The sequence below is a fragment of the Heteronotia binoei genome, chromosome 19 (assembly GCF_032191835.1).
Source record: "Heteronotia binoei isolate CCM8104 ecotype False Entrance Well chromosome 19, APGP_CSIRO_Hbin_v1, whole genome shotgun sequence".
Taxonomy (NCBI): Eukaryota; Metazoa; Chordata; class Lepidosauria; order Squamata; family Gekkonidae; genus Heteronotia; species Heteronotia binoei.
In genome coordinates this window covers 24,935,362-24,948,571 of record NC_083241.1, presented here as the reverse complement: position 1 = coordinate 24,948,571, position 13,210 = coordinate 24,935,362, and the positions used below count along the sequence as shown (strand labels likewise).

The following is a 13,210-nucleotide window of genomic DNA, read 5'->3' as shown; positions in this document are numbered from 1 at the left end:
TCAACAAAATTACTAGTGTCATTTATTGCTAGATCAGTATCCACGTAATGTTGTGTTGTGGAAACTGCCGTCAAGTTACAGCTGACTCATGGAGATCCCCTAGGGCAGAGGTAGCCAACCTGCGGCTCGGGAGCTACATGTGGCTCTTTCATACATATTGTGTGGCTCTCGAAGGCCCCACCAGCTGGCTTGGAGAAGGCATTTCTCTCTTTAAATCACTCCTCCAAGCCAAGGCAGCCAGCAGCTTGGAAAATGCATTTAAAGCTAAAGTTGCTTTCTTTCCACCTCTCTCTTACCAATCTATTTTCCTTCCTTCCTTCCTTCCTGTCTTGCAGCTCTCAGACATCTGATGTTTATTTGATATGATTCTTATGTGAAACCAATTTGGCCAGCCCTGCCCTAGGGTTTTCAAGACAAGAGATATCCAGAGGTGGTTTGCCATTGCCTGCCTCTGCGTCACAAGCCTGGTAGTCCTTGGAGGTCCCCCATCCAAATACTAGCCAGGACTGATCCTGCTTAGCTTCCAAGAGCTGACAAGATCAGACTAGCCTGGGCTACCAGGTCAGAACCCTCCTAACGTTACAGGTGACGTGTTTATTTACTAAAACATTCCTATCCTGTCTTTCCTCATAGTCCAAGGCAGCTTACAATAACAGTTAAAAACATTTTTAAGTTAAAACCAAAAACACAATAGTAAAACCCTGAATCTCTCCCCTCTCCACTCCTTAAAACAGGGGTTGCCAAACGGTGGCTTGGGAGCCACATGTGGCTCTCGAAGCCCCCCACTGTCCCGTCAGCCAGCTTGGAGAAGGCATTTGTCTCTTTAAATCACTTCTCCAAGCTAAGCCAACCAGCAGTTTGGAGAATGCATTTAAAATTAAAGTTGGTTTTTTTCTACCTCTCCCTCCCCATCTATTTTCCTTCCTTCCTCCCTTCCTTGTCTTGCAGCTCTCAAACATCTGATGTTTAGTCTATGCGCTAATGCTTACATTAAACAAGTTTGGCCACCCCTGCCTTAAAAGGTGCCTGCCATTCAAAACTCTTGGCAAATAGGCAGGACTTGAAGATGAAGATCTCCAAGGAGGAGGTCCCCCCTCACTTCTTCAATGCACCTGTTCCCCCATGGTGGGAAAGGCCCAGGGTCTGGTGATGGCAGACGGGACACCCTAAGCGGTAGATTAGTCAACAGATGGCTGCCTGACGACTGTAGCTGGTGCAGGGGGCCATGCACTGGAATTACTCTTCTGTGACTGGTTTTATTTTTCACTTATATCCAAAGTCAGACAAAAATAATTTACGATTTTTTTAAAAAAAAAAGTTTATCTATCCCGAATAGGAATTTTGGCATGAAATCTTTGAGCTGAATCACTGGGAGATAACATTCTGCCAAAAAATGTTTCTATGACCAGCACTCAAAATTCTTCTTTAATGAAAGAACAGTTTACTGGAAACCCTTTCATGGACTCTGGGAAATATGGGTCAAGAGCATCTTTCCATCTCTCTCTTTTTAAAGGCTAAGGGATCTAGAAGGTAAAAAGTTACATCAAATTATGCTTATCAAAGAGACACACTTCTTTAAGAGTTAAGGCATGAGTTAAGGCCCCAGTCGCAATAAGATCCTGTCAGAGATGTTGTTAAATACACAATAAAACCAGGAATGCAGGATGCCACAGCTTCTCAAGGACATACCACTTCTGTGACTTCAAACTAGTTTTAGGAAAGGGAGAATGCACCGCTTTTGTTACCTGCATTACATTGCTGTAATTGGTGACAAAGACTGTTTTATTTGATTAATCTGATCTTGTATTTAAAAAAAACTGAACTGAACTTTGACTAATACGACTAGCATACTGAACTGGTGGAAATTCAGCCTGTGCACCACCCCCTGGCTTTGTCTAAATAAGGGAACTGAAAGGCGGCCAACTCTTCTTATCCCAGTAGGACACATGGACTCATGAAGCTGCCCTATACTGAATCAGACCAGGGATTTTCTTTTGTAGCAAGAACTCTTTTGCATATTAAGCCACACACCCCTGATGTAGTCAATCCTCCCAATAACTTACAGTAGGCCCTGCACTAAGAATCCTGTAAGCTCTTGGAGGATTGGCTACATCAGGGGTGTGTGGCCTAATGTGCAAAGGAGTTCCTGTTTTTTTTTTTAAAAGCCCCGAATCAGACCATTAACCCATCCAATGTTCCCTCTAAGCTTGAGAGTCTTGTGAGCAAAAATTCTATTAGACCATTAACCCATCCAATGTTAATGAGCAAAAATTTTGTGAGCAAAAATTCTATTAGACCATTAACCCATCCAATGTTCCCTCTAAGCTTGAGAGTCTTGTGAGCAAAAATTCTACTTTGTGAGCTAATGATACGAAAGTTTTGAGCTGCTGGCATTAAAGTTGTGAGCGACTGCATAAGTGATTGTGCTCTGGGGTCATCCTTCCTGAGCTAAGACAAAAATGTGTGAGCTGGAGGCTAAAAATTTGTGAGCTAGCTCACGCTAACTCAGCTTAGAGGGAACACTGATCAGGGTCTGTTCTGCCATCTCAGACCGGCAGCAGCTCTCCAGGGTCTCAGGAAGAAGTCATTCCCTTTATGTCATCTATTCTCTGATAACATTTAGAACTGAAAATATGGGGGACTGAAGACATTGGGACCTCCTGCATTCCAAGCAGATGCTCGATCACTGAGCTACACTTCCTCCCCTCTCAGGTCTGGTGATACTCCCTGACCTCATTTTTCTGGGCCAACTAGGAGACCTGTTCTTGATAACTACAAACCACTTTCCCAAGAGGCAGATCTGACAGTGATTGAGTTGACACCCCTTTCTTGGCTCTCTCTTATGTGGAAACATTTCTTGGGTAAAAAATGCTACCTGGGATTGAAGATGGAATCCAGATGCATGTCACTAAACTATATTTTGGGTCTAATTTAAAAGCTTCATCCTTGGCTAGCACATTGTACAGAAAAACAAACACACATGTTCTCACAAAGGCACAGGTGGATAGAAAGGCATGTGTAAAGAAGAAGAGGACCCTCACCTTCGCAGTTTTTCCCATCAGCTGTCACATGGAAACCAGCATTGCAAACACAGTGGAAGCTGCCATCTGTGTTTATGCACCGCCCATTGTTGCATATACGGCCATTTTGTAAGCATTCATCAATATCTGAAAGAGAACAAAACAGTAGTGTAAGTCTCATTCAAAAATCTAACTGGCTTTTTCCACTGGTTGCACCTCCATGCAGGAAGCAACATTTGCCTGGAAATTACAAGCATGTTCCAGCCAGTGTTACATGAGAGAGACTGAAACAAATACTTCAAAAATCTCTCCCTCTGGAATCAAAGTGACATGGCCCTAGAGTGCATAACTGGCTGCATTGGGAATTGTGAAGATGAAAACTGAGCTTACCATTCCAACTACAGTTAGCACATTTGTTCACACACTGACAGGGGTTTAAGGGGCATCAAACAGTCAGAAGTTCAGAACCCCTTGCTTGCGGCAACAACCCACCTGGCTGTTTGGTAGTCCAAACCAGGGGTGGCTAAACTTTGGCTCAGGAGCCACATGTGGCTCTTTCACAATTATTGTGTGGTTCTTCAGGCCCCCACCATTCCATTGGCTGACTTGGAGAATGCATTTAAAGTTGCTTTCTTTCCACCTCTCCCTCCCTCATCTATCTTCCTTCCTATCTTGAGGCTCTCAAACATCTGACATTTATTCTATGTCGCTGTTGCGTTAAGCAAGTTTGGCCACCCTTGGTCAAGACATTTCTTTCTTTGGCCATAATAATCTATTAAATGGGGTTCAGCTGAACGTTAACTTATTTTGAATGCTTTTATCCTTGCCTTGCCAAAAAATCTTGCCTGGGACAGCTGTCACCCAAATGAAATAGTTCAGAATGGATTAACAAAATGCCAACTATAAAATTCACAGCACTAAAACCATAACTGAAGGGCAGGCTGTAGAGAGCACATTAAAATCCCTGGAGCGGGTTAAAAAAGCAACCTAAAATTACATGGAGCATTAAGCATCGCACTAAAACCGCATCATACTAAAAGCCTTGCACTAGCTACATCACAGCTTCAAGGAAAGCCAAAGTGACTAATGGAATGACGCAGTCCCTCATAAACGTACCAGTAATTTCATCAAGCTCCTTCTGAAATATGATCATTGGCAGCTTCTGAAATTCTTGGAGCACACAGTACGGCTAGCCAATTGGCCTATATCAAGTTCTCCTGTCCATCTCTATAATGGCACAGCCTGGTTATCTTTTATCCTTAGCATTTTCCAACCAGCGTCAACTAATGATGTAGAGTGGGGGGAGGAGGGGGTATATTGGGACACAAGGTAAATTGTGCCACACTTTCTGGGTGGGCGTGGAGAATCAGGGAACTGAATGGATGCTTAATTCCTTATGTAAAACAACATTCAGGAAGCAGATTTGTTAAAAAAAAAAAAAAGACAGGCCGTTGACCACTTTGGGGGTCACATCCTGTCCTTTCCTCTTCTTCTGATCCTTCAAATTAGATCAGAGGTTCTTGTTTGTATATCCTTGGCCCATCTTCTGAGTGCTCCGCTGTGGTTTGTGGGGCCGTGGTCATTTCCCGAGAGCCCACAATCTGACCCCAGCACTGGTGGTTTTCTTTCCAGGCTTTTTGGCAAAAGGGCACTGCAGTTGCTGAGCCTCTCTCCTTTGCTTGCAGCCAGTACTGCTTAGACGTGTTTTCTCTAGGCTTTGTCTTTTAATTCTTTGTTTCTCTTTCAGAGCTTCTTAATCCTGCAGAGATTTCTGGGTGCTTTCCCCTATGCATGTCCTTTATTGCAATTCTTTTTTTTAAAGCCAAAAGTACAATTCCCCTAATTACGTCTTCAGGCTTCAAGTGAAAAGTCAACAGAACAGAATCACTGAATTCCGACTTCACCCACAATTTTGTTGTACAACTATACTTAATTCTCTAGCTACGCGTGCAGTATAAAATAAAGCAGAGTTGTCTATCTGGCACCAGCTCTCTCTTTCATGAACAGCACTGTGGTAATGAAGATACCAAACTCCTGATTCACATAAATTGAATGTTCTCAAAAGGTCCAGACACTGAAAGGGACATACACTTCCCACTATGGTTCTACAGTTTCCCCCCACCCCTATCCTGATCTTCTTAAAGCAAGCTTTGATAGTAAGGTTGGTCGGCATATGCATCGATATCATTTGCAATGTAATCCTAACCAAAGTTACACCTTTCCAGTTCCATTGGCATCAATGGGCTAAGAAGAACTACACTTAGGATTGCACCATTGATCTTTCACTCTTTGGAATAGTCAGAGCTTTTTTTGTAGCAGGGACTCCTTTGCATATTAGGCCATACACCCCTGATGTAGCCAATCCTCCAAGAGTTTACAGTAGGCCCTCTACCAAGAGCCCTGTAAGCTCTTGTAGGATTGGCTGCATCAGAGGTGTGTGGCCTAATATGCAAAGGAGTCCCTGTTACAAAAAAAAAGCCCTGGAACAGTCAACATCCCTCTCCTGTTTTCCATCTACACATACTTGTACTGTAAGTGGCGATGGATTTTAATTATAAACCACTTCGGGGGCCAATGAAAATGAAAAACAGAGTTTATTTATTCATCGCATTCAATAAACAAATAATTTGCAAAGAAGCATACCTCGACATTCTGTTCTCATCAGGGTACTCTGGTAGCCAGGACGACACTGACAAATGAAAGAACCTTGCGTGTTTACACAGTCTCCACCAATACAGGGATTTTTTTCACACTCATCGACATCTGAAACATACAGATAGTATTTTTTTTCTTTAATAAGCCATTAGTTTGGCTGGCCTGGGAGGTTCTTTCAATAATTTGTTTTACATAGGCAAAACAGCTGTACAAAACCCCCCAAAATAAACTGTGTTATGCAACACTCAAACTTTAGGAATATTTATTTTCTTCATCAATGTTGTTCTATGTTATACAACATTCTTGTTGGAAAATTCCACAAACCAGGTCTGGGAACATATGCTACAGTGTTTCCTTAGACAAATAAGGGCTTATCCAGGTAAACCTCCAAAACACACCTCAGTCACACCATTTTCTTTTACACGAAACTCCAGGGAAGTCCTTAGGCACGCAATATTGAACCTCCACAGAACAGAAAAGACTAGCATATTTCTGCACAAGATATTTTGCAAATTTTATTTCTGGACAAGGGACTGAAATAGAGAGGCTAAGGAATGTGCTCTGATGAGCTTGAGAAGAGCACACAGTCTTCTCAAACAATCCATTAAAAACAGTGAGGAAGAAACATCCCAGTAGAAGCGGAATTGTTGTGACAGGAGACAGCTTCACTTATGTTAACTACTTTTTAAAATCAAAATATAGTAAGAATAAACGATAGATGCAGGGGGAAGGTGTTTCAGCTGTAATTTTTATAAGCTATGAAAAACAAGGACGGAGGAGTCACATACCAATGCATTCCCCTCTAAGATCCAGTTCAAATCCTTTTTTACATTCACAACGATAGCTTCCAGGAGTTGGGATACAGCGTCCATTAATGCAGAGGTTTTGATATAGCTGGCAGAAGTTCACCCGAGGTGGAGTGACATTAACTGGTAAAACACCTGTATTAAAGAATTAAGTAAAAAAAGGTTACCAAGCAGAGTAATTTGAACGAAATTTGACTCATACCAGTGGCAACAACTGTATTGTGGCTCTCATTGGGCAGGGATGTTATAGCTCAATTTCTCCTTCTCCACAGCCATCACTTCCACAAAACCTCTCTTTAACCACAAGCAGAGTTCTCAAAGCCATCTCAAGATGGCAGATTTGTATGCAACACATCCAGGGGTGGAATGTAGCAGGAGCTCCTTTGCATATTAGGCCACACACCCCTGATGTAGCCAATCCTCCAAGAGCTTACACAAAAGAGCCTTGTAAGCTCGTGGAGGATTGGCTACATCAGAAGTGTGTGGCCTAATATGCAAAGGAGCTCCTATTACAATTCTACCCTGAACACATCTGAAACTAAAGCATTCCATCTCTGCTACCATCTCACACAAAGGTACATGACATCCGAGTAGTGCCATGCTAGGCAAAGTCATACCCTCAAGAATCCACTGAACCTCACAGGCTTCAAAGGCATCACACTCCTTAGTATCACATAGAAAGGCAACTGCATATCCCACGTACAGTGCACATTGTTTAGACTAGGGGTATCAAATGTGCGGCCTGAGGGCTGGTTCAGGCCCCCGAAGGGCTGATATCAGGCCTGCAAGCAATTCATTGTATTCTGCTTCCTTCTATCTTGCTTTCTTTTGCATCACAGCTTGTATTGCCAGGCTTGCTTAGTTAAGCTACTGAGCAAATCCTCTATTTTCTCCATTGGCTGAGTGGCACATGAAGCAACTTATGTACAAAAGCTCACAATGTCCAGCCTTTTTATGTTTTCCCCTGGGTCTTAGGCTCAAAGCTTGACCATGATATTTATGTAATGAATGTCAATAAATCAAAAGTAGGTTTGCACCTTACAGACACACACCTGAACAGCATACTCAAGATTGCTACAGCACAGATATTGTCTCTTGGTTTTGATGCAATAATTCAAAGCAAGAAGTGTCAATTATCAGAAACTAGTAAATAAAATATTGCAAGAGTGCTAATCTTTTAAGCATAATTTATTTTAACTTTCGAAAAAAAAAATCTTTACTTTTGTTTTTCTGTGTCCTTTATAAAGCTTATATCTCTACTACGTGGGGTTACATTTTATGACGCACATGACCTGGCCCGACAAGGTCTCATTTATGTCAAAGCCGGCCCTCATAACAAATTAGTTTGACGCCCCTGGTTTAGACCATGCCTACTCCACCAAGATATTTGCACAGGTCCAAGGCTGTGACTTCATATCATAGTACAAACTTTGCATATTGAAGATCCCAGATATGAACCCCAATGCCTCCAGAAAAAGGATCTTAGGGTCCAAGTCTTGGGAAAGATCTTGCTCTATCTGAAATTCCCAAGAACTGTTGCCAGTATTGAGCTAGATAGACCAGTGGTCCAGCTAGATAAAAGGAAATGACATCATGAGTTCAGGGCTTTTTTTGTAGCAGGAACTCCTTTGCATATTAGGCCACACACCCCTGATGCAGCCAATTCTCCAAGAGCTCACAGGGCTTTTAGTACAGGGTCTACTGTAATCTTCAAGAGGACTGGCTATATCAGTGGTGTGTGGCCTAATATACAAAGGAATTCCTGCTACAAAAAACCCCCCTGCATGAGTTCATGCTCAATTCGAATCTGCAAAACTGACTTGGTTTATCAGTATCTTCCAGGTTCCAAGTAGTTGGGAGACACTTGTAAAAGAGGGCAAAATATTTAACATTTCCTAAGGAAGCCCACACTAGCATTCTCGACCCTGGTACAGAAAGGGGCAGGGCCGGGTCTTCCACTAGGCAAATCAGGCATTTGCTAGGGCGCTGGCCCTGGGGGGGTCCTGAATTGGGCACCTCCCATGTGACTCGCAGAGGCCTTTCCCGCTCTTGTGTCAGCTTTCCCACTCTCATACCAGCTTTCTCAGTCTCCTGCTGCCTTCTCTGCCTCCATCTCTCCTCGCTGTGTGGGCAGTGGGGTGGGGCACGGCGCCACAGGGCAGCACTGTGGAGGGGGGCAGCGCCACAGAGGAGAGCAGTGAGGAGACGGGCAGCAGGCCTGCCTGGGGCACCGCACACCCTAGAGCCAGCTCTGAAAGGGGGAAAAGTCAGTGTGATGCAGTGATTAGAGCACTGTACTACATTCTGGGAGACGTAGGTTTGAACTGTCACTCTACCATGGAAGCTTACTAGGTAACCAGTAACCATAGCCAGTTACTGTCTCTCATCCTCACCTGTTTCACAGGCTTAGGCACTGATGTGACATTTTCAAGCAGGCAAGCATCTGCAATTTTGCACAAGCTACATTTAGTGGTTAAAAAAATGAGGAAATTAGCTATAACAGTCAAATAAATGCATTTGAAAATAGAGGATGAAATGCACTAGTGGAAAAACACAGAATTCTGTCCTGATTTTATTTTATTTTTTTACCTGGTGGTCTATAAGATGGGACTGGAAAATCTGGCGGATGTACTGGTGGAGGATAGATGTCAGGTGGGAAGACCACAGGAGGAACGCCAGGGCCAGGAATGCTGGGGATGCCAGGGACTGAGATATCAGGTCTCAGAGGCAGAGTACCCACTACACATAACTTGCGATATTCCTCTGAAAAACACACAGAGAGAAGTTTATTATTTTATCAAAATGATAAAGCAGCCTGCTGTAATGCCGCAGCTTGAGGCTCATAGCCATGCCCTCTTCAAGGCAAGCAGCTCCTCCTTTCCTTTCAGTGCACCAGCTCACTTGCTTTTACACACACCACACAGGGCTTTTTTTGTAGCAGGAACTCCTTTGCATATTAGGCCACCCCCCCCCCGATGGAGCCAATCCTCCTGAAGCTTACAGGGCTGTTGTTACAGGGCCCTGTAAGCTCCAGGAGGACTGGCTACATCGGGGGTGGGTGGCCTAATATGCAAAAGAGCTCTTGCAACAAAAAGAGCCCTGCATGCACACACACACACATACACACACACACTGCACATGGCGAGCAATTAAAAGCAGCGGTGGGCTAGCAGCAGATGGACATGCTGCCGCTGTATAAAGGGGGGGAACACCAGAGGAAATGAGGGGGGGGGGTCACCATGAATGCCCCACTCAAGGATGCCCTGGAACTTGCACTGGGGTTTATTTGCAATGGCTGCGTTAGTAACATCCGAACCATTCATACTATTGAATTTCATTAAGGATACAAAACTGAAATTTTATGCAATGTAGTCAAGTAAATTAAAATTTTCTAAAGAAGCATTATACATAATCTCAGTTCTTCTTCAAATATTAAAAAAGTGTCTATAGCTTCAAGGCCTGCAGGGATTTTATCTCTCTTTAACCAAAGCAACACCAATGTTTCTGCTGCCCTGTTCTTTCCCAAACACTCCTTAATATAATATCTTGGCTCTATCAGGCAGGAAGTAGATGGCTGGCCTAGGATATGCTGTAATACAGATACCTGAAATGATAACGTACTGCGCTGTTATCAATCATGCTGTTTGCCTATTTGCTTCCAGATCCAATTCAAAGTGGTGGTTTTGACATTCAAAATACTTAATGGCAAAGGACCAGAGGATTGCCAGCTCCAGGTTGCGGAATTCCTGAGGATTTGGAGGGGAAATCTGGATAGGGTTGCCAAGTCCCTCTACCGCTGCAGCGGGGAACTTGTTCTTCATGCACGTGCTGTCCCTGGCACAATGACATCACTTGGAAGTGACATCATCATGCCGGGGATGTCACACTAGGGATGCTCTAGGATTCACACTAAAAGCTCTATGGTACCAGAGTTTTAGCGCGAGTCCTAGAGTGTCCTGGTGTAATGATGTCACTTCTGGCACAAACCGACGGGGCTCTTCAGGGGTGGAGATCCCCCTGGCAGCCTGCTCCCTGTTGGCGGGCTGATTCCCCGCACCCAACAGGAGCTTGGCAGCCCTAAGTCTGGGGAGAACAGAGATACAAAGCCATCTTACAAAGCGACCATTTTCTCCAGAGGAACTGATCTCTCTAGTCTAGAGATTGCTTGTAAATCCAGATCTTCAGACCTCACCTAGAGGCTGGCAATCCTATTGAAAATATGGCCTCCTCTCACGTGAACCCACATGAGATCTGTTAGTGCTGCCCTCAGGCTAGGGAACTCTTTGCCTCTTGAGGCTCATCAAGCCTGTCCTTTCTGGCTTGCTGGCAGTCTTGTTCTAACCCGTCTGTTCCAGAAGGCCTTTGGAATTAGATGAGTTTTTGTGTCTTTTTTGCACTAGAAATTTAGATTTCCTTCTCTGCTGGCTGGATTCTGTGTGTATTTATTGTTTTTGGGTTTTATTCACTGGGTTTATTCATGCTACATCCTTCTGTTTACATTGTTAATAATTCACTTTTTGTAAGCTCACTTGAAGAAGGAAAGCAGGACATAGGCATTCTAAATTGAAAAAAAAAAAGTAAAATAAATGAGCCTTGTCATTTCAAAATACACACTGCAATTCTCTCAGGGGAAATTTGACAGCTCCCTGTAAAGAGATACCCCCCAAGTATCACCTCAACACTGGGAGCAAGTCTTAGCTCAGAACATCTACTCATCAAATGGCATCCCCAAATTATAAATCATTCACAGAATACTTCACAAACATCTGAAGAGCTTCTTTATTTCTACTGGCATTTGTTGCAGGGCAATTTCTACTTAGGTAATCAAGCATTAATTGCCTGTGAAATTGTTAGGCAGTCTTGTTTTCCTCAGAGGAGGGCTGTGGTTTACAGCATCTGCTTGGTATGCAGAAGGTCCCAGATTCAATTCCCAGCATCTCCAGTTAAAAGGACCAAGCAGTAGGGGATGAGAAAGATTTCCTCCTGGGACCCTGGAAAACTGCTGCCAGTCTGTAGACAATATGGACCTTGACAGACCAATGGTCTGATTCAGTATAAGCAAAGGTCATTTTGTAGAAAAATAGATGGTGGAGCTCATCCAGGGACCGTTATGCAGCTGCACCTACTATTCAATGGACAAGGCAGGTAGGAGGAGGGGGAACCCTCAGAAAGGTTCAGGAGCTGTGCTCCTGTGAGCTCCTGCTGAATTTGAGACCTGAGTATAAGGCAACTTCCTGTGTTCATGTGTGTCCTCTTACCTTTATGCTACATTGTGTACAGGATTTATACTCCCTGTAGTTCAATATCCTCTAATCGTAAAACCCAGTATGTGCAATGCAGCACTGTTTCTATTTCTTTGTTTTTAAATTTGTGATATACACTTCAGTGCCTTCACTGTTGTTTTTTCTAATTCTGCCACCCATCTTAGTTTTCAACAAGAAAGGTAGAAGGAAGAAGGAAACAAACAAATACAATTGAGGGGCTCCATACCAGTAGCACGAATGGGGCACATTTCGGGGGAAGTGGTTGCTCCAGGAGACCAGCATCGTCCGGAGTCGCAACAGCACTGTATCTTTGTTAGCACCTGCTGGAGCTGGTTGCCACAGCGGCCATTGGTGAGGGTAGAAAAGCAGTATCCAGGACGCACATCTGTGAACAAGGGACAAAACAGATACACATGAATCAAACGGTCTTGTAACTGCAGTGAAAACCAGTTAAAAAAACATCAGGAACCCTAAACAAAGCAGTAAAAAAAAAAAAAAAGGAAGTTGTAGAGACAGAAAGAGGACAGGGATTTCAAGCAATATTTTATGGAAACAACACAGAGCTCCTCCTACTGGCTAGCAGAATCAGAGTTGGAAGGGACCCCCCCCAGGGTCATCTAGTCCAGTGGCCCCCAACCTTTTTGGCACCAGGGACCTGTTTTGTGGAAGACAATTTTTGCGAGGACCAATGGGGGTGCTGGGGGTTTTGCTGCCCCCGTGCCCACACCCCATCCCTGCCCCCCCATGGGGGTCTTTAAATGAAGGGTAGGCAAAGGTCTCTGCCTCACTCTGTGGCCCAGTTGCTAACAGGCCACGAACCGGGACCAGTCCATGGCCCAGGCGTTGGGGACCCCTGATCTAGTCCAACCTCCATCAATACGAGGCTGGCTAGTAGCAGTAGTACAAGGCTGGCTAGTAGGTTCTTAAGGGCCTTTGTTTTTAATTATTAAGAAAGTGGACTGAGAAGGTGCAGAGGAAAATTTAATTCTTCTGTACAGCAGTGAATATAAGTAGCTGCCTTAACACTAGGAAGTAGGTGCTGCTCTTAGAAACTCAGGACATAAGCATGAACTTGCGATTCTTCTCCTCCTTAGAAGGAAATATCCAGTTTCTTGCACACCACCACTGCAAATTAGCAAGCCTTGAGACAGACCCTGGCAGCAAAGAGGACTGAAATGGGAGGCATTGGCAGGGGGAAAACTTTTTCTAGACTGCTAATCTAACCTTCCTCCAGCCAATAATTTGTAAAGTTGTAAACCACTTTGCAGCTGCAATTTAAGAGGCTGGGGGACAATTTATGTGACTGTATGAATAAACCTTTAAATGTGGCGTACGATGCCACTGCTTGTGAGTTTTGCCTGCAAATGAATATTAAAGGTAAAAGGTAAAGGTAGTCCCCTGTGCAAGCACCAAGTCGCTACCGACTCATGGGGTGACGTCATATCATGACATTTTCCTGAGATTT

The 13,210-nt window shown here is 43.9% G+C and overlaps 1 protein-coding gene across 1 annotated transcript in view; it reads right to left on the bottom strand.

Moving 5' to 3' along the window:
• The window catches only part of FBN1 (fibrillin 1), a 307,005-nt gene that overhangs the window by 158,705 nt on the left and 135,090 nt on the right, over nucleotides 1-13,210 (bottom strand). The window contains 5 exon segments of the mRNA XM_060259853.1: nucleotides 3,042-3,167; nucleotides 5,664-5,783; nucleotides 6,464-6,616; nucleotides 9,071-9,244; nucleotides 11,972-12,130. Coding sequence (XP_060115836.1) covers nucleotides 3,042-3,167; nucleotides 5,664-5,783; nucleotides 6,464-6,616; nucleotides 9,071-9,244; nucleotides 11,972-12,130 — 732 coding nt within the window.